General features: G+C 36.6%; 1 protein-coding gene and 1 long non-coding RNA gene across 13 annotated transcripts in view; one reads left to right on the top strand and one right to left on the bottom strand.

Annotated features, from left to right (window-relative positions):
• The window catches only part of LOC147907787 (uncharacterized), a 31,904-nt gene extending 9,573 nt beyond the window's left edge, over positions 1 to 22,331 (top strand). Inside the window, exon 3 of the long non-coding RNA XR_015547041.1 lies at positions 16,060 to 22,331. This is a non-coding gene — a long non-coding RNA (uncharacterized LOC147907787). The remainder of the gene's footprint in view (positions 1 to 16,059) is intronic.
• The window catches only part of Fas1 (fasciclin 1 Fas1 domain-containing), a 380,082-nt gene that overhangs the window by 176,234 nt on the left and 180,702 nt on the right, over positions 1 to 23,146 (bottom strand). For all 12 annotated transcript variants that reach the window (XR_015547032.1, XR_015547034.1, XR_015547036.1 and 9 more), the window contains exon 2: positions 10,338 to 10,473. Coding sequence is in view for 8 of the 12 variants with exons in the window: in XM_087412180.1 (XP_087268306.1) it covers positions 10,338 to 10,473 (136 nt within the window). In the remaining 4 variants the exon portion in view is untranslated. The remainder of the gene's footprint in view (positions 1 to 10,337; positions 10,474 to 23,146) is intronic.

Raw genomic sequence — 23,146 nt, 5'->3', positions numbered from 1 at the left:
ACGGACTTCCTCGCTGATGGATAAACGTGGTTCGCACGCGCAACGCGCTCTTCGTTTCGTTACCTGATTAATTGAACAGTCCAGGAATGATTTTCCGCGCGTTTCAACCAGTCCTTTCATCGAGTACATTAAAGCGGACACTTTAGCGAGCTTAAAAAACGACGGTCGTGAGTTATCAGCACCGTCCGCGTTGCATCAGCATCGGTGATAATAAATGCGCGAGCAGATTTCTGTCGCGAAAATGTAGCCAATTTATTCTCGTCGTCGCGATACAAACGCGACTTCTGTACGTGGGTGCGATGGTATCGTCACACTCCGGACACTCGGAAAAAAGGAGCTTTAGTATAATTACGCCAGTCCGAGCGCGAGTCGTCGCGATATGCGAACGAAGATGCAACGAGACACCCAGACTGTTTTCCTACTTATACATAGTTAAAAACACCGCCGAACGTGCTGCCTGAATTATTTTCCGTCATTAAGACTGTTTAACTTTTTTGAATTCCCTGTAACTTTTCGCGTTTTTAACGTTGCAACTACAAGTCAGAAGAACAATACGCTATAGCAAAAATTTATTGCGCGCTATCAGGCTAAGATAATATCCACGAAAGATCAGAGCATGTTATCGTCTAAATCTTATTAAGTGCAGCGAAAAATAATTACGCTTATGAGCGGAGACTAAATTATAATTATCAACGAAGATGAATTTCTGCCAGCGCAGAAGTCTGTGGACTTGATAGAACACGGCAGCTTTCTCTCTCTCTCTCTCTCTCTCTCTCTCTCTCTCTCTCTCTCTCTCTCTCTCTCTTCAGTTGGACGATTAGTTTATTATAACATAAAGTACGTGGCCGCGTCTGTAACAACCAACGTTAGATGCGAAAGCAATTAGGAAGAAGTTTACGAGTGGCACGGCGTTCGCTCCTGGAAAGATTTTAATTACAACCTGTAAAAACAACGAACGGTCGGCCCGTTGCATTTAAGTCTCATTTCATTATCGCGCCAGACTCGTATTGCAACTTTTTAACCGTCCTGGCATTTATGTGACATAATTAAGATTTTTCTGACACGACCTGCAACGTCTCGCTGCGACACGATGGCCGTTTATATACTTTTTCACGCCTCGTTCCGCCGTCCTGACGAGTCCTCGCGTTTAACCCGACGAAGGAAAACGTGTCCTCGTTTTACCTGACGCCGGAGCGCGGATCCTTACATTTGAAAAATTATTACATGAGACGATTCATCCCCGTGGCCTTATCTTAATTGGTTTAAGCTCGGCTACCGCCACGAGGAGCAGATTGGAATTTCTGGTGGCGCATGCACGATTATGCCGGAAGCGTACACGCGATAAAACGTTGCGGAATTAAACGAGATTAAAATCTGTAGGATTACCAACACATCAAAGCGGCCTTTTCTTTTTACTGAACTTTTCTTTACCTGTGTACATTGAAATCTGTCGCGGTTTTAATCTCTTTCTCTAACGAGAATACGCAGAAAAAGTCGTATAATGTACTTACAAATATTATGAAAAGTATAATGATGCACGATTACGTACATGAGAAGCTTTTTATCGTAAAGTACCGTAAGTGTGTCTACAAACGTCACATCTCGTAACAGACAGATCAAAAGATTAGGATTAAAAATGCAAGATTAACGCGTTATTTAAAAGAACGAATCTAAAAGTGCATTTTAAATTTCTTACAGTGAAATCTCACAGCAAGAAAGTGAAAATACAATCATCCTTGAAAAAAAATGAAAATATTTTACTTCTTGGAAAAGAGTGACGATTTTCACTCTTTTTAGAGTGAATTTTCACTTCAAAGGAGTGAAATCTCACTTCAAAAAAGTGAAATTTTTATTCTAAAAAGACTGAAGATCGTCATTTTTTTTCAAGAAGTAAAATATTTTCACTTTTTTTCAAAGATGGTTGTATTTTCACTCTTGGAGTGATTTCTGCAAGAAATTTAAAGTATAGATTTCGATTAATAGAACAATACGTTGGAGAGAGAGGTGACACTGAAAAAGAAATTACTAAATATTAATGTATATTTTTTGAATAGTAATCATTTCCTTAAGTAACATTAACTAAGTAAACGTTTCCTTACTCAATAAATATTTACTCAATAAAGAAACGAGGGTTAAATCATATTGATAGTTTTATTAAGTATTTATTAAATCAAAATATATTTACATTTAGTAAATATTTACTTAAAACTGTCAGATTACGTAGTTCTCAACGAGTGATTACCATATCTGTTCGGAGAGCGAATCAGCGATTAAGCGAATCTTCTTCTCAAAACTCACGTTCCACGTTTCCCTCCGTTAACTCTCATAACCGACACTCCACTAAGATTCAATAACAGGTCAATAATAAACTCGATGACCGAGAGGAAATAGTGAAATCTCTCTCTCTCATCCCTCGCGGATTCTGCAGTGTGTTTCCGACAAGACAAACGAAACCGCCCTTTCCTGGCCTGTGGCTACGGGATGTGTCGCAGACGCCCGAGCGAGCGGCTTGTTCTCCGGCACGTAGAGCACAGTGTAACCAACCCTCTCACCTACTCACGGGAACTCGCTCAAAGTCGTCGGCAGACACACACACACACACACACACACACACACATATATATATATATATACACACATACAGACATGTACATACAATTTGGACCCCGTCGTCCGCCGCCATCGCCATACCCAGACTATACAGCGTCTTTAAGTTTCGCACAAAGACCGGAGGAGCAGTTAAGTTACCTAGAAGCCAGAGTTCGCACCGTCCTCCTTTGTCATGCCTCCCCCATGACCTACCCACCCGACGGCGCAAGCCTTTGCCTCTCTCCAAGTTCCTCCCCACGACTTCTCCATCCCCAATGCGACGAGGTCTTTAACTTTCCGCGACTAAATTTACCGGCAGTCGAAATACCCGCCATTGTCATCACCGCGTGTCACCGGCGCGGTGGCCGGATGAAAGTACCGAGTATCTTCGGATTCGTCTACCTCGAGATGTTGAATTGTTGCATAAATTTATGGCATTTTCCATTATTTAAGCCGTGCATTCTTAATGGTAAACGATGAATACGTTGCCTGAAAATAATGGGATTCGCATTTCAATAAGAAAAATCCTAAAAGGTAGGCAAACTTGTCCATGCATGATTGAGAACGCAGAAGCCTTCTGTTGTAAGATATAGAAAATCGATCTGAAATTTGTTCCGTTCTCTTTTTCTTTTTTTATTCCGATCAGATTTCAATTTTTATCTGAGAAAAGTCTTGAGAAGTTCAACGAAATCACTGCACTGAACGTGCAGTACGTAGAAATGTCCTCTGTTAACCTCGCACGACTTCGCTGATGCTGTGCGCCGTTTTGCAGGACATTATCTCGCCACAATGTAACTTTACAATGGCGAACAAATGGTACGACCGCGAGCCGCGACTGTGGCTGACCAGCACCCCTTAAACTCTTTGCCTGTAGTCATCCACGTTACTACTTAATAGGATAATATCTGGCGGTTGCTTGGCTGTTATTCCTGCAATCGTGTCTGTATACCGTCCGTTACATCTATCTCATATTCTTTTGTGCATTTTTCGTTGCAAAACCACTTCGAGATCTTATGATAAATCCGACTAAAGCGATTCGGATCGTTCTAGGAATAAAATTAATCCTCCTATATAGCAAGATGAACTTTCAAGATATCCAGAAAAGTAGAATTGGATTCGACTCGATGTTTTGTTCATTTTTTATCTAATCAATAGATTTGTTCGCCCTATTTGTACTTTTTGCACTGAGCATTTCTCTTTTTTCAACGCCTGAATATATATTTATCTCGTTTGAAGAGCAAAAATTGTTGAGGATTTCAAGCAACACAAACAAACGGAATGTAACAAAATAATAAAAAGTAAACAATATGAAACTTTTTCCTCTGTTCCTTTCATTATTTGTGTCCAGGACAATCCTGCCTTATAAATTTGCTTAATATATGAATACTATTTATTACGTAATACACATTATTACGTTTAGTACAAATTGTTTCACAGTTAAAAAATGTTGTTGCATTTATCTTTATCTACAAGATACGTAGAATATTATCAATTTTTATTCAATCGTAAATTATGAAAGAGAATAATAAAAATTAAGATATAACGTTAAAATTAGGGTATGAAAATTGAAATCTCGTTAAAAATGGCGAATTAAAAATGCTTGAGGAACGTAAGACGCGGATTACGTTTCGTTCAGAAAAAAGGTTCCATCCCACCTAATCGGAGAATAAAATCTCATTAAAACGCTTCGTTCCCGAGATTCGACTCAGAATGAGAAATTGCCTAGGACGAACAAGGATAAACGTGAACGAGAAGAAGGAGCACGTTTGGGACGAGAGGCCACGATAGTCGGGCGAGAAGTGAAATGATAAATTAAACCGACCGCGGTAACGCTCGGCCGCAAAACAAGGCGGGTTAAGCTGCGGAATTATGAAAGTTCCAAGACTAATTGTGAAACTTTTCGCGATGTACAAAATTGCCGCAGACTCGCGAGGGACGGCGAGAGACGGACGCGGGGGTCAGTTCTCTCGTTGCCGCTCGAGGTGAAGTGCCGCGAGATGGGCGCCAACTTGACGAGATAAAGAGAGCTTTTCCCCCGGCACTCAGGAGGGAAATAAAGGAGACGGAGTCACAGCTTCGACCCCTCGAGTTCTCTATTCGTCTGAATTTCGCGCGAAAGAAGGGAACCGAATCTCGCGCATTTGTTCGAAGTTACTGCCGAGTAAATTGCGTCCAAGTCAATTCGCCGTGATTTGACTTAAGTTTATTACCGCAAGCTGACGAAAGAGAGTGCATAAAAAGTGTCTAAACGTGCAGGAATTAAAGCAGGGATTTTAAACGTTGGAAACTTGAGCGTCTAAGAAGTTGTCAGTGTAAATATCTTGGACTGCGAAATTCTTTTCAAAGTAAGATTTTTAACAAGCAGCATACGATAGTTACACAAATGCATATATATAATAAAAACATCGGTTTTAGGAGCGAACGAGACGCACGAAGTTATTTATCTTTTATTCGTTACTTTCAGTAAATAATTTTAAGTTGTAAATCGATGCAGCCTGCAACATCACGCGAGCACAACTATATCGCCGTTGCTCTCTCGTCCTTTATTTACCGCGCATCACGACGGCAGCGGAAGAGCAAGGGGGAAGATAATGTAATTCTTGACAATCTCTTTCAAGACGCGTCTCGTAAAAAGTCTTTTGCACGTGGTAATCTTGTTCGAGCTGTTTGCTCTCCAATACGTCGCTCCGGCGTAAAAAAACTAAAAAAAAAAAGAAGGATAAGGCGTAGCGATTCAACGAACAGTTGACGAGGAATAAAAGTAGCGGCCCGTCATCGGCCACTCTTCTTCTTTCGTCCTCTCTCGTTGTCGTACTCCGCGGAAAAAAACGCGCCTCAGGCCGAATAACATTGATCCAGCAGCGGCTCGTGTCAACGGAGTCGACGACCTTACAACCTTTGATTATTTAGTTCGAACAGTTCCCACGGTGGTCTCCGAGGTAATTCGTCGAGGTAATTCGCAACGGGGTGCCCCACAGGAAAAGCAGACTTAAAGAATAAGTTAGCGGGAATACGTTGTTGACAACCGTAGAAGAGCGTTATTATGCTTTTATTGTGGAGGACGTAGCTCTGTCGAAAGATGAAATTTCTCTAAAATTAACCAAGTAGATAACTAGATCCTTTTTCTGAATGTAATATTCAAGGAAATGTCTTTTATCGCAATCCACAAAATAAAATATTATGCGGAGCCAATCTGCTTATGATAAAAGTGAGCTTTTAGTCCAAGGGTGGCCAACTAGGGTGGCTCACTAGACAGTAGGGCTTCAAGATTGATTCGGATTTAAAACTATCCGGATATCCGTTTATTCGAATTACGAATAAATGGTGATGCTTCAAATTCGAATTATCCGGAGATTCGAATTTTTTAAGATATTCGAATCTGAGATCCGAATAGTAGAAGTCGAATCTAAATCCTGTTCTCAGATTCGGTTCTGGATTCATAGCAAATTTATAGCGAATTCGGTTGGACGCATTAGTGCGGACTGAGTGTATATTAAAGTCATTATATTATACACTTATTTGACAATGAGTGTAAAAGTGAAATACAAATATTTCTAATATAGTAGAGAGCGCCTTAGGAAGTTGAATGTTTTGAATAATATAATATTCTTGGTTCATGAGTTTAATTAATCTGAAATGTAACCAAGAATATTATATTATTCAAAACATTCAACTTTGACCAATCCTAAGGAGCTCTCTACTATATTATGTTGTTACATTAATTCGGTCGGTTTTTATTTCACAAATATTTTTCTTATTAATCTTGTATGTCTTTGTTATTACTATTTTAAGATTGAGAGTATATTCTAAACGTTCATATTTATAAATAATATTAAATCTCATAAGACACATGCGAGAAACATAACGTATAGAAACAAATGCCTTAAATGGTATAGTTGGATTTTAAGTGCTTGCATAGTTCTGTGTGAATCTATATTTATATTTTTTAATTTAATTTTTCTTCAATTTTATATATATATATATATAAAATTGATTTTGAATATGTAATCGATTGATTGTCGGATAATATTTTAGGGAATTCTATCTGATAGACAAACAAAAAACAAAAATATAATAATGTTTTAAACGTGAAAACAAACAAAACACATGCAATCTTTAGATCTGTTTTTTGCAGCTGAATTAGTATGTACTTTTAGAATTTTTGATATCTGATGAAGACGTGAAAAAAAGTTTTAGCGCAGTTTAGTATAGGAACTAAAAACAGGTCTCTAGATTGATGTTTTGATCTACTTTGTAATGATTTACTTTAAAAAAATATAAACCAAAACACAATAAAAAAAAAAGATAAACTTTGTTAAACAGAAGAACTTATTTTGCTTTTAATGTAAAAGAAAAAATATAATTATAGGATTATATATATTCTATATATGTGATCTTTTTTGCTAACAAATTCTATACAACAGAATGACACCAAAGATATCGAAGTTCTATAATGGCCATACAAAAAGATTAGCTACCCCTACTTTTTAATCAATGATTTCTGATAAAAAGCAATCTCTTTTTCTGTTAAACTTCACGATTCTCCATATATCTTTACTTTCTGAGCTGCGCGATAACCGTCACTCGGCAAGTTCGGCGCAAAGCTTGCGTAATATTACCACCCCATCGTGCAGTATGAAACGCTCGTTTTCCAGTGCGAGAGTCCGCGCGCTCGCGCGCGGCTTAGCCGCGCAAATCGGATTAATTATTTCCCGGCGTGGCTAGTTGTGGCCGAAGGCGCGGCCCTTTCTTATCGCCCGGTTTAACGTAAGCACTTGAGGGGACATACGGTGCGATGCGCGCGGTTCGTCCTACGTGGGATGTGTTTGCCTTCGGGTCTCCGTCAAGATCGATGGCGCCGTGCCACGGCGCGGCGCCGATGCGACTATCCATGTAAGCGTTCGCCGCCGTGCCATCCCGCCGCGTGGCAGCGCAAACATTGCACGTCGAAATTACACACCGCGCGACATCGCAAACACGAACGCGGACGCGAAGACGACGAGGCAAGATGAGGTGAGGTGAGGCGAGGCGAGGCGAGACGAGGCGAGACGAACGAGGGTGCGCCTAACGAGGCCCGTCGTCGCGTTTACCATAATCCGCTAGGGATAATAAGGATTTTGATTGAGCAGGTTGTTTGCCGCGTCTCCATTGATTAAAGACGATCTTGTGATACGCCTCCCACGACGCAACCGGATGAGACAAAGATACGCATGGCTCTGCCTATTTTTAAAGCTTCAAGTGGCGAGCTTGTTAAAATTTAATCCCTTCTGAAAACTTTAATCAAGATAGAACGAAATGGCGCAGAAAATATGAGTTTTCTTTCAGTCAAATGTCACTGATAAAGTTTCTTTCCTTTTTTAACTTCTTGTAGGTATTCTTTGTCAGAGATGTCATGAATTCCTCCTCATCTTAAAATTCCATAATTTTTCCTTGATTTCTGGACAAAATTTCATGATTTTTTTCCTTTTAAAATATTTTTTAATTTATTGTATTTTATTATATTTTCATTAGTTTTATATTGTATTTTCATCGATTTAAAAACCGTCAAATACTTTATTAAGAGAATAATTGAAATTACTAATTAATGTTGCTAACATCACTTGCATTTATAATTTTTTAATTAGTAATATTCGAAAATTGCGTAATTACAATGTACATTTATTAAATTTCTTTAAAGCCAAGAATTTTAATTTTTCATAAAATTTTACAAAATTTCTTGACATTTTCCTGATTCTCTCTTTTGTGATAATCCTGAAACAATTACGTAGGAATGTCAAGCATAAATATATAAAATAAATATATAAATATATAAGATAAACAATGCTATAAAAAGTTTTGACATTTTCGCCACAATCAGTTTGAGCGTTGTACATAATTATTTTTGATGATTCAACAAAATTATTTTCAGTGTCTATAACTAAAAATTTTTCAAACTTCAGCAAAACCGTCCTTTCCGTATATATTTTATTGTATCGTACGAAACATTTTTTCTCTTTTTTTTCGTAAGAAAATCTACACACATACACACACATACACACAGAAGCTCTTAATAGGTGGTCTTTGTTAAGAGAACAAATGAGATATCCTTTAATTGCTTGGTAATAAATTGAAGTCTCGCATTTTCACGGATTTGCATCGCGAATTTTTCTGGCGTCTCACCGGGATATACGAATGTTAAAGGAATCTATCTCCCCAATTCTTCCAAGAACGGAAGCAATTTCGCGAGAATGCGACTGTTCCGCACGAATTCGCTTCGATTTCCGTCTGCTGCACGATAAAGTGTAACAGGATGCATTAACGTGAAGGGATTTTGACGCATTGGCTCGCTGACGTCGCGCGATATTAGTCAGCTACACTCAATCGCAATAACGCTCCATCCCTCTCCTCCTCCGTACCACCCCTTTCTATCAGGATCTACATCGATGAATGCCCAACGGACGCCGAACGGTCATAAATGCGGATACGTCGATAACGGATTGCCGGCCACCGTTCGCCATTATTATTCGCGACTATCGAAGAAGCTCTGAATTACGAAAGCACGTAAGCGTCCGGCGCATATCGAATGCTCCTTCCGATCCGGTGCGGCTTTACAGCTCGACGGATGCATTACGGATGCATGCACGGGCACGCCCGTCCCGCCTCGTCGAGATCAAAGAGCGAAATACCGAAACTCGACTCGGTGGAGATAATGCACTCCAACGCGCGAAAACCGGACGAAGAAAGGAAATAATGCAGATGCGGAAGAGAGGTGGGCGAGGTCGCCACCAAACCGTGGAAATTGAGTTTCTACGACCGTGTCGAGAATTTTCCCGTGTCGCTCTGACGCGGCCTATCCTGGAGAATGTCGTATGATACAATAGTGGAGACAATGGAATTTTCGCGTTTGTTGATTTTGCAAATTTGTACTTTCTGGATTTTAAAATATCGTCTTACCATAATTCTTTTCTCTCTCTCTTTCTCTATTATACATTACTGAAAGTTAGTTTATAAAATATGCTGCTACACGAAAGGAATAGATTTGTTAAAGTATCTAAAAATGTAGCTAGAAATAGATTTGAAAATAATTTTGTTGGACTAGCAAAATAATTATGTAGGACATTTAAACATGGTGAATGACGCTGCAAAAAGTTTTGACATTCTAGTAACCAGTTTGAGTGTCCTATACAATTATTTTATAATTATTTTATAATTATATTATTGAATGACCTATGTATAAATATTTTTGATGAACTCATATAAAATTATTTTCAGATCTAATTAAATTTTTAAATATTTTAACAAAACTGTTTTTTCCATATAAATACAGTGCAAAAAGTATATTAGAGAGATATTTTTAAAAATTTTATTAGATATCACAGATATTAAAATTAGCGATTTATTAATAAAGAATAAAATAGATTGTATATTTTCAAAATTATTTTACCTAAAAAGTGTAATAGTTAAAATATATTAGCTTAACAATAAGCGAAAAGAAATTTATTATTCATTTTCTATAAATAAGACTTTAAATAAAGATTTGCTGTATATGAATATTTTTTTCACTCACTGTATATCTTCAGCTTTTCATTTAATCACAGTTTTTGTAATCTGCAGTTATATATTAATATATAATTTGCTAGTAGGTGCTAAATCATCATCTTTATATTTTTGCACATCTTCACTTAAATGAGATAGTTGGCGATGTCTATCTCTGAATCTGTTTGTTAGACTTAAATCTATTTATAAGATAAATGTTACATTCTACTCACACATATGATACAAAACCAAATTCTTCGTGCTCCCATTGTATTTCTGGAACGCTCGGTTAGTGGGCGCAAACACGGTCACGTGGCGGTACGTGAGGGTAGTATTGGCCACTTGACTAGCTTCCAGGAGCTGGTAAAACTGCAACAAAAAAGCAGAATATGGTTTTACAGTTTTGTTCGATCTGATCATTTCTTTGTTAATTGAGGCTACTAATTAATGGGCGCATGCAAAAAGGGGGAAAATGCTTACGGCATTATACCCTCTGTGCGTGCCCTCAATCGCGCACCCTTGACAAAATTAAACAATCGTCCACCGTGCTCAAAAGGATCGGCTTGTTGAAAGTCGTTAAATTAATCATCGTCTCCGCATGATAAAGCAGGAAACGAGCGATCGATTCCGTTCTTCTGACGTCGGGCTCTTATGAACCCTTCTACGCAACAGAAAGAGAAAAAAAAATCCATACCCAACTGGAACATGCCTCGAGCAATTCACGTCAACGGGGATTAAAGTCGTAGTTCACATCGAGTTGCAAGCTCGAGTTCGACGAGCACGCACGCTAAAGCATTTAATCCGACGTGTCGGTTGAAATTTTCCGAGGACTTTCATCTCCCGCGGCGGCCGCGGCACAAAGGAACCTCGTTAGTTATCAATGCTTAATTAGCCGGATGTAAAGTCCGATCTACTGGCGGGTATTACGAGGCACCCTTCCTGCCGATTCCTCCTCTTTCTGTCGAGCGTCGCGTCGCTTGGGAATTAAGGATAAAAAAACATATGAAAAATTGAGCCACCAAGTTGTTTACAATATGTTGAATATACATTTCCGTGATATTTTCATATTTGTCGAATCTTGTTTTTCAAATTTACGATAAATTGCTGTATAATTATAATGCAATTTTCTTCGTTTGATATCGTTCTCCTTTCTTGATATAATTGTTACGTTATTATATCACATATATAATTATTATGTATACCATAATGTTGTACATTTTGTTTTATTAAATATTAAGCTAATAATATTCTTTTTCATAATAAAAATGTTAGTTTGGTCTTGACTTTTTTTTATTTAACATTGGGGAATCGCCGCTAGCATAATTATCAAAGGTCAAAATTGGTGATTTCCTATCCCGCCGTTTTCGGTTAGTAAAAAGTTATTTTAGTATTATTTGTATTATTCACATAATTTTAATTTTCAACATTTTGTACTACACATTTAATATGAAAAGGGAAAAAATTGACACGATAATGAGTATAAAATATTTTAATAAGATTTAATTCAGCATTCACGTTATTTCATGGCAGTTATACGTGAACGTGCAACTAGTTTTGGAATGTACAGAAACGAACTCGTTCACGTTAGACGCAGAAAGTATGTCGAATAGTATGATAAAACTCGCGCCACTACTGGCTTTGTCGATTTTATGACGCGTGTGGCATTCGAACAAGTTTTACCGCACAAAAGCGTCGTCGAGGTTTCCGATTCTCGTAAAACTCAGCGCGAGTATCGTAAAAACGCGATTATTTCGTCCCATTGCTTGAAACTCTCGCACTGCTGGGAGAACTATGTCGGCACTTGGCTATAATAAACTGCTAAAGTTTCATACGCAGGAGGCGTACCTTGTCGGTAATTTTTCCGTCGCATATAACCCCGCTGCTCTAATACACTCAATCTTTCAAAGTCTTTCGACTTTGGAATTAATAGAGTAATTTTGCACTTTATATTTTCCTTTTTCTGTAATCTACATTCAAATTGCCCTGCATTCGATATTGAACGCGCTTGTTTTATTAAATATTAAATCACCCACAGTATCCTTTCTAATAATAAAAATGCTAATCCACTTGGTTTTGATTTGCAATTTTTTTATTTAACACACACACACACACACACACACACACACACACACACACACACACATTGGAATCACCAATGATATTTCACTAGATTGTCAAAAATGTCAAATTGACAACTTGTTATCCCTGTTTTCGGTTAGTGAAAAGTTATTTTAGTATCATTTGTCAAAATTATTTATATTGTATTCACAACAGTTTCAATATTTCGTATTATATATCTAATACAAAAAAGGAAACATTAAAATGATTAGCGGAACCAAAATGGTATTATCGGCGGTTCTAGTATAATGCTAATCTTGCCTAAATCAAGCAAGACTTGGAAACATCAAGTTATAAGTCGGTCGTGAACCAGTAGGTAGATTTACGAATTATTAAAGCCGTAAAGTTTCCGTAAGACAATAGGCGGCATTGTCGGAGGCGGGAAACTTTGTTACGACGGTCATATATGCTAATTAGTACACGGTGGGATAATTGGTAGGGAGATTCGGAGCAGGTCTATTAGTTGCATCGGTCGGTCGGCGGTGTCGGCAGGAAATTTCTGATTAATTATGGAAACTGTAGGGTACAGTCCATTCAGCTTCTATACATTTTATGATGATCGACAGCGTACGCGATATATAAATTAAGATCTCAAAATTAAAAAGAACGTGGAGATGTGTAATGCATTTCGGGATGCTGATTTTACGTTCGAGAAATGTAATAGAAAGATCTAATAATCGGACGTAATTCGCGAAGACGATAAACAGAAAAAAACTTCTTTTTATCATTCCATTGGGGCCAGTTCAATTCTCGTTAAGGATAACGGCGACGCGAGCCCAATTTGTGAAAAATAATGGTGAAACATGGTTGCAACCTCCTTTATCTTCCTCGTCCCTTATCCTCGCGGCGCTCTCTTATCCCCTTTGCCTTCCTTTAACGAAGCTCTTGAGTAATGGAGACATGTCGTGACTCTCGGCAATTAATGCGAGTTGGTTCGTCGAGACGAGCCCGGTAGAGCGACGGGATTGGTCGGAGGTAGCAGACAAAAGGAGAAAGGGACAGGGCGAAAACAACCCTGCGGATAGAAAAAGATTTTCAGCGGTAATCGAGACGTCGTGTTTCACGTGTCGATTGTCTTGGTAGAGAGATAGGAGTTTTATCGAATCAAATATAATACCATTCTGCCAATTCTAGAACTTGAGTCGTATAAAATTTTAGTTTATTACAGTCCCTAATTTTTGATACTTGGCTCTTGGAATTTAAATATCACAAAGGACCAAAAGATTCCTTTAAACAGATTTGAATGATTAATTTTTTCTCTATTTTTTTAGACACGCAGAGAAAAGATTAGGGTAAAAATATAGCTGGCAGTTGAAATGTGTCCTTACAATAGGGACAGCTAATGTCGTTACTGCCAAAGGCAGTATTCAGTTCAATTTATTATCTACTAAAAATTTAGATGCTGCAGCGAAAAATATTCTCTGCTAGAGTAAAATGGCACTTCCAGAACTAATTGCGAATAAAATGTTTGATTACGCGGCTAAGATAGTGAGAAATAATTGCACTTACTTAGCTAATCATTGTTAAATACATTTTTAATTTTAACTAATAAAGTTGGACGTCGCCAGCAAATGTATTTTATCCTTAATAGTCAACTTTTAGCAATAACAGCAAAATTAGGATAAAGTTCTTTGATTCCTTAACGGAAAAAGTCTTTGACAGATTCAAAATGAATCGTTTAAAAAAATTTACATTTATGGATTTATGCTCAAATGAATCTATATATTTGCTAACGAGATTTTTGCAAAAGCGACCGAGATGCACCGAACGCACTGCATGATATTATGTATTATTGATGCGGATATAAATATTCGCATTTGCAAATGTTTCGTTTTCGCATTTTCTACTTGGCGAATAAAAACAATCACACGGCATCGCATCGTATTGTGTCGACGAGTTAAACAGGGGATAAACGAATTCTATGAAGCGCAGCCGCGCCAAGACGAGAATCTGGTACATCGAGACTAGTCGACTATGGAAATTAAATTAAATCGCAACGTCAAGATTTATATTTTCTATTTTCTCTCTGCCCCTTTTTGTCTCCTTGGCGCCATTTTATCGCATTACGTGCTTTCGAAATATCGCGCGCGATCGGAAGATAAATTTGCAGCAACGTTTGCCGTTCCGTAACAAACGTGATATTGTCCTCGTGCTCCATTTTCCGAGGCTTTATATACTTAGTGCAAAAACAGAACTCGAAGAATTTGCATGGTTCGGATGTTTTTGAAAATTACAGACGATCCGCGAAAATCCAGCTTCTGGACGAAGATTTATGCCCTTCGTGCTAAAATTACGCGTACAATAAATAAGCGAGACATGAATCTTAATGTTATGTTCCATGTCTTAATTCATGTCTACATTTCAACCTTCGAGGCATTTTATCTCACGGCACACATCAAGGCGGCGGCGTTATGTTACCGGTTGTATTCGTTTAAACCGTGCTCGCTATTTTTGCTACGGCAAAATGTTTAATGAACGCTCGCCGTGTATCTTGCTTATGTATTTTAGTTATTACACCACGCTTATCACTACACACATCGATGTAATGCAGCAGAAAGAAATAATTATTACTTTAATTCTCGTATATTTGATACCTCGGTATGTAATGCACAACAAAAATACATTACTCGACAATTTGACAATCAATTGGATATAAATTGTTGAAATTGGCGATTATACATTTCAGTTATTCCCGTAAAAGTCTCGATCTTCGTAATATTTTTACGAGTCTCGTTTTCGCAATCTGACCTCATTTATACTTCATTATTTTTTTACGATCTCTATATACTCGTTTTAGAAACACTTCCTCGTCCATCATTGCATCTTCATCACGAACGAGATGGAGTACGGGGCTTGCATACTCTAATTATGTTTTAATTACAATCAACGTAGGGAAAAGAAAGCGGGGAAAAGAGAGAAAGAACTGCGAGCGGCTTCGCGTTTTTACGAGCGAGGTTTAACACGAGACGACCGAGGATCGGGTTGCATCCGCCGTAAAATAGGAAGAGCGAAATTTAATTAATGTGAGCATACGTCGAAAGTTTCCCTCGCCGTTTTGTCTCGTAGAAATCACAGTTTAAATTCTTTATGATTGCTGTAATAAGTGCAGACGTTCGATTCACGAGTGTTCCTATATCTCATGTTTCATTCATAAACACTATTCTGCAGAAAAAAGATCAGTGCAATCCATTTAATACTGCAAATGCGTTGATCAATCAAAAGAAAGAATTTTATGAATTGATTAATTAAAAAATGTTTCAAAGCGTTTTCAGTATGAAGTGAATGGCATCCAGGATTACTGCTTATGATACGTTCTATATCATATCAATCATGTAAAGAAAAAACATATATTTATCATAATCAATGGTGGATCAGTAGAAACTTAATATTAATATTTTCTCTTCTTCTAAGGACCGGCTGTTCCATCTTCGGACCAATTATGCGATAATTGATTTAATAGACAAAGGAATAAGAGAGTAAGAGAGTAAACTAAAGTTTACTTGAAAGGTGAAATAACCTGGCCTAAGGGTCGGTTGTTTCATCTTCAGATAAACTATATTATGTGGTGTGGTAATTTACTTAAATTAAATATTATAAAACAAAAGAGGATAAATAAAAGAATAAAAGAGAGCATAAGAAAACAAGTTCAGTGAGCTAAAGTTTACCGAAAGATGGAACAACCCAGCCTAAGTCTCGTATCAGAAATGTGGTGACTTCTGCAAATGTCCGCAGATATATAGAATGTACAATTTTATATTTCTAATATTTTATATATTGTTTAAAAATAAAAAATACAAAATAAAATAGTATTTAACGAAACACATTCGTGGTTTTTAGATTACAAATGGATGTAGGATGATTTAAAGTCCCGCTCGCAACGATGATGCAGAAGAAAAAATAAATGTTGGTACGTATACGATGATTGAATGCGAAAAATCTTTATTACATTTCACAATACTGTATTTATTTTATCGCCTTTAAAATTTTATCACGCAAGTTGCGATTCATCTAATTACAAGATTTCGATAAACGGCATCGTAAAATGTGCGAGCAATAAAAAGCAAAAATCTAAAAAATGCATTTGACGAACGAGGATCGTGCGTCATCTTTAAGGCCATTACATTAATAAGATATATCATACATTGGGGGACGTCCTTAAACTTTTCGCATCTTTAGTCGCGTGGGTTGTTTATCGCCACTTCTCTCCCTTTTATTATCTTCAGCGCGCCCTCGACGAATACAAACATTTATGCGAATGACTAAACTTTCATTCGCTGGGACGAGATGTGCTTTGTGCCATTTATGAGTCAACGATATCGTCATTCAAGCGAGAACATCACGAATTACATTCACGCGTCGAAGAGCTGCGATTAATCTGCATATTATTATGTCAGTTCGTCCGTATGAGCGCTTTAGTGCCTTTCATAAGTTCACTGAGTTATGTATAACACTTAGAATATATTTTCACGAGTAGAAATCAATGCGAAATAAAAAGTAAAATTTAAACCACCAAAATTTCACGGATATTCTAAACGCCATTCTAGCGCGCTGCTGAAAATTTATTTGCAATTCGAAATAAAATATTTCAATCCTCTCGACATCAAGGGAAATATTTATAGATTTCAGTACAATCGCCTATTCCTATTTCCTGTCTATTCCCCGCGATTCATTAACAATGATAACGTGCATCCTGTTATCCATATTTATTTGTTATGCGACAAAATAATTCATCCATGATTTACGCCATTTACGGCACGATGGATTCGTGCGATCGCATGTAGATTAATGGACGCGCATTTCCTCGTGTCTTTCTCTTTTCCTCTTTAAAATATTTAATCTAGAGCCAATTGATGCGCGTACAACGAAGAAGACTCACGTCAAATGTATTTAGGGACGACTATATGGAGAGCAATATCATTTTAACACAGCAGTCGAGAGAGCATCGCCTCGATACAATCAGCAATCGAGACCAATACCGTCCCGACTCATCGTAAGAGCGACGTCCCGAAGCCAAGAACAACACCTTAGCAGCCATGCTGTAGCTTCCCTTTGATACAACCTATGCCATTACTACGTGCAAATTACTTCTCGATTCGATTCGATTCGATATCGGGACCGTAAAGCACTCCTGGCTTGCGTCCGATAACGCCTTTGTTACTATGCATTATACACGTGTGTATGCGTTTACATTTTCAGAGATATACCGGGTGCCATTAAAATTACCATTGTTATTATCGGTTACAATTTGCTCCTCGAGCAAAATTTCTAATCGATTTCCGATGTACATGATAATTAAATTTTTCTAATCAGATTAATAAGAAGGGATCACAAAATTCGAGAATATGAGAATAGGTTTCTCTGTATATTCTTGTTATCGATTTCTCTCGATAATATATTAATTTGAGATTTAAAGGTGATATGGCTAATGTACGTCAGATTGTTAAATATTACAACATACAGACGGATAATTATCCATGAATGTAGATCAATTTAGTGAATGTGTACAAAGTTGGCTTATGTTGGCCAAATAGTTAGACATCTTAATAAGATACACTTATCAAAATATTCTGTAAAAAGTAATAGACAATGAATAAAAAGATAAAAGTCCAAAGATAAGATAAATAAACAAAAACGACCCTTAACAAGCGAAAGCGATGTTTCGGAACGCCCTATATACAGAATGTGCGATGCTTTATACATATCGAAAGGGCTGCATAGATGCATTATTGAGCGCATTATACAGAATGGCCTGTTGAAGCAATTCCATTGTAAATTGAGTACGCGTTGATACGAAAACGCGCGTTGGTCGCTTGGAAGAAGGGGTTCGACTTGCCACAGGCGGCGAAAGGGATACCATGAAAACTGGAGAGGAGGAGGGAGAGAAGGTGAGGGTTGCTTTTGCCCCGGAAGCGTGAGCCGGTAAAAGCCCTTATATTGAATACGTGGGTCACATCTCAATATCTCGATGCACTTACTTGCGCCACCGATATTTCGCCTCCGGGGGTTGCTTGAGAGCGTGACGCGTGTGATGCAATGGAAGTCGGGCGATAAATGTAGTGACGTTTGAAAAGATCGGAGCGACGGTAAAAAGTATGGGACTATGACGAAATTATAAGTGATCTTAATTGGTATCAGTTCGTTCCATAAATTTGGTTCTTTTGAATTTTGACAGCAGACAGCTGTAAATGGAATTGATCTGCAAAATATAAATATCTGAATATAATCAGCTTAAAAGATCGTTCTACTTGGCGGAGCTTTAAATACAGCATTAATTCGTGATACTTTCGAACGCGTGATCGATAATATTGAATTTAATATGCAAATCTATCATAGAGTCCATGTACTTAAATGTATTTATGATTCACAATGCCATTATGTTAAAATATTAAACCTTGTCCATTAAACTTTCACATAACTCGCGTAATTTTACGATTATCGTATACTTCTCGATAATAATTTTCCGCACATGGCCGGAAAATATATTTCACGTGCTTCTGACTCATCATCACAGCATCATCCCCTTATAAATAACCTGAAGAAATGAATTTAGGACAAAGAGGGAGAGCGCCGACTGGTGCCATCGAAACGACCCCTTCGAACCAAATCAACCCCATTGGGGTTCATCATTTTCTTGGATATTGCGTTCAGTCATTCTATGCACTAAATCATTCGTATTGGTGCACACAGAAAAATACATATTGTAGACTATACGGAAGTAAGGATTACTTGTTTCAAGTATTTCAAAAGTATTTCATATATCCGTAAATCTATCATAAGTTCATCACAAGCATCAAATTTGTTTAAAATATATTCTAAAACCTAGTAAGTTTAATATTTTAATCCAGATTAAATTAAAACAAATTCGATTTGCTTATTACATAAAGTCGCTTCTTTGATCAATATTCTTCAAAAGAAAATAAATTCTTATTTTGAGTATATAATAACGAGTTCTTTTAAGAATTTATAATAAGTATATTTTAAGATCATAAGAAAATATTCTTTGTTAAAGATAACTAAAAAAAAAAAAGTAAATTGAGTAATCACTTTTATTAGCAATAGAATGATATTTTTCTTTGTGTGTGGTATTCGCTTTACTAATCTTTTGATCTTTATAATAATCTCTCGCTTAGACATTTTTCGGGATATCCGAGTAGGGTGTCGAATTAATTATACGGTAATTAAATAATTGGAAGTAATTCGAGAGACGCAAATGTTGGTCGTGTCTCATCGAATTAGTTGATCGAAAAAATAATCTGAGAAATTGAGTCGAGCGACTTCCGATGGGAATAAAAATGGACGATTCATACATATTTCATGTCGCGATGATGAACATTCATCATGGGCCATCTCGTCGCGCCGGTAATGTTATTTATGTTACATGCCGAAACGGATGGCGCGTTGGTTACTTAGCGATATGAAAATTCTCGAATTACCATCGTCGTCGAGTCATCCGACCGCCGACGTCTTTTGCGACTTTCCGTCTTCGTCGATCGATCATCCATCTCTCGTGTTCGCGAGACGTTTTTCGTATCGGAGACTGTGGAGGAAACTGATGCACGGTGATGTAAGACGATCTATTCATTTCCTCGTGACTTAGCAAACCAAATATTTTCGAATAGGCATTTAATACTTAAATATCTTCGGATGGATTATGATGCTCTAAATAAGATTTTCTATTTGATTTTATCAATGCAACGATTAGAAATTGTAAAATTCTAAAGTTTAGAAATGTCTGACACACGGAGAGAAGTTTGTTTTAAAATTTACTCCGAAAATATGGTAATTGTGTACAATTTAGTACGATATTTTAAAGATTTTTACTATGCACTTCAGTAAAATTAATCAAATTTATTTTATATTTTATTAATAATTTGATACTTTTATTAATGAATGAGATAAATTTATATTAAAATTTTTGGAGATACTATGTTGTTCCACGATCATATTTTCAGAGTAAACTCTAAGAAAAAATTCTCATTGTGCAAGGAAAGAATGATCTTATAGAAATATTTAAAAAATTAGCTAGATCTAAAAATGATAGCAATTATATGTATAACTGTTCGATTGTTTGACACAACAAAATAAATTATCAAAAGTACGACCAATAAATGAGAAATTAAGATGTTAAATTAACAATTAACGTATATTTAAATTCAGCGATAATAAAATTGTATAAAAAAATTATTTAAATGTTTCAACCCAGTTTTTTTCAGTTACAAATCAAAATCCAATTACAAATCGAATTTAAATATATGTTAATTGTTCATTTAATACCTTAATTTGCTCATTTATTATGATATTTTTTTAAAAATGATTTTGTTGAATCATCAAAATATTTATATAGAAAGCTCAAGCATAATAAATAATGCAACAAATTTTGATATTTATCTACCAGTTAAGCGTTCATAATTATTTTGATAGTCCAACAAAATTATTTTCAAATTTATAGCTACATTCTTAGATACTTTAACAAAATTGTTCTCTTCGGGTAAAATTCAGAAACTCGAAAATTTGAAAAAATTTTAATTATCCAAAAAAAAAATGAAACATCATTCAATCACCACGATTTAATATATCCATGAAATGAATAAAATTCTCTACAAATTGATTTGTTCGCACGACAAGCTGTCGAAAAATTTATTTGAATGCAATGTAATTAATTACCATCAATATTTCACGGTAATGGCATAATAATAATGTGCTCTCGGTAGACTCAATTGAATGTCCTACAGAGAATTTCAGCGGATTCGCGACGTACGTCGTTAAGGGATTAATCCGGCAGCGGTATTTAATGGAGCAGCCGCATTGGAACGAAAGCGCGTACGCAGAACACAAAATAATTTAGTACGTATCCCGTAACGACGCGCAACGGTCGCAGAAAGCTTATAAAAACAAGGAAGCGATTGTTAATTCAGCCGGACATTACAGCAGTGTTTCCCTCCTCTGTTCCCCTTCTGCCTCATCGTGGACGGTTTGCACGCTGCGGTTGTAGACCTCATTAACAATTAGAATTCGCGGTGATTATGCCACTAATTGGTAATCAATATTCAGTATAACCATTAAAGGCAACCAGTTCGGCAACTGAATATCGATAGGGTCGACCGCCACCGCCGAATTCGCAATCGCCTGATGTAAGCGATACAACGGAAGAGAACTGAATCGGGAAGTAACAATGGGGCTCGCGACTCCATCCGGTGATATCGAATACGCGACTTGGCGAGAACTCTGTCGAGGGAAATTGTTCTTCGCGGTTTCTCGTTAATTTATAGGCGGGAAATTGATCAAGTTGGGAAACGTCTTCAATACATGCAATGTGCTATTCGGCTATTATATTACGCTGCTTATACTTCTGCACCGTATGCTATAATTAAATCTTGAGATGTCTCGATATTCTCATATGTCTCACGATATATGAATTTATTGGAGTTTGCAATAAGTCGAGAGGTTTAGGAACTTAATCACAAATTAAAACATTCATCCGTCGCTCCTCTGCGACGCTCTTCGCGCAGACTTTCTCGTGGTAACTTTGATTGAGTGAGTTTACTACAAAGTTAGTCTATAACCCGCCTACTTTTTGGATGTCTACAGTGCAAGAAGAGGAAGCTCCCGCGTGTCGAGGAGGTGAAAGAGAGAAAGAGAAGGACATCATCCTTGTACCTCATTTCGCCTCCGCTCTCCTGATCAGGCAGCGATCAATTAAAACTTCACCAAGTTTGATTTATCGAACGACTTTGATTGCGGTTCTGTTAAAAGAGAGTGCGCGCATGCCGACATCAATTCCTTCTGAGTTTCTCAAGAACTCTAAAACTTCTGAAAATGGTCTGGACGCCACTTTCCGGTTATGACATGTGTTACACTTCTCTTTCCTTTCTATTATATATCTACTAATTAAAATAATCAATCAAATGTATATATAGAATAAATCTAATGATATCTTCTGACGAGGAGAGGATACAATGGACTCTTTACGAATTTCTATCTTCTTCAACATGATAAATTTACGTCGAAAATAAATTGTGTCCGAGCGTTTTATTGAATTGACTTTGTTAATGGTATTTTTAATATATGAAAGGACCTCGCACCAATTATGGAAAATTGGATTCGAATAAAAGTGAGTTACACTGTTAAAAAAAGAGAAATTTACTTCCGTTGTAATGGAAGCAAATTTCAAGTAAGTACATTAAAAATATTTAATGTTATCAATGAAAATGGAATTATAAGAACTTAAATTTAACGTTTACTTATATTAAATTTCATGCAAATCTACATAATATTTAATAAAAAATGTACTAAACTTCGTAAAATTTTATGAAAAGTACACCAAATTTCATGTACATGTACACAAATATACTTTTCAGTTGCAGATATATTAAATTTAATTTAGTGTTATAAAATTGAATTTAATTTGTAAAAATACATTAAATTTCATAAAATTTTTAACAATGTAGTTTTCTCATATAATGTAGTTTATATAATGTGGCAAATAAAAGATATCATTGACACAAAGCTCGCAATAATGGATAGTTTTTGAGCCAGGATGTATCAAAGGTGTAAAACTTGATGCTCATGCAGAGAACACCTTTGATACAATATAGCTTAAAAACTAATCATTATCGAGTCTTGTACCTGATATCTTTTGGCCATCACATTATGAGCTATATTGTATACGAAAGCTGACTCATTTCATCGGAACGTAATTTTCCACGTAATTAGTATCAAGTTTATTAATTATATGGTAAATTAGATCCCGATAAAATGAGATAGTTTTACTATGTATAATGTAACTTGTAATGTGATGAACAAAAAGATAGAATACCTTTGATATACCGTAGCTTAAAAATTATCCATTATTAAACCTTTTGTTTATGATAGCTTTTGTTCGCCATTTTATATAAGCTATCCAATCCAATAATAATTTCCATAT

This window comes from Acromyrmex echinatior, chromosome 12, assembly GCF_024713525.1.
Source record: "Acromyrmex echinatior isolate Ae372 chromosome 12, ASM2471352v2, whole genome shotgun sequence".
Taxonomy (NCBI): domain Eukaryota; kingdom Metazoa; phylum Arthropoda; class Insecta; order Hymenoptera; family Formicidae; genus Acromyrmex; species Acromyrmex echinatior.
Note: the sequence above shows the minus strand (reverse complement) of the source record. Positions and strands in the feature narration are given on the sequence as shown.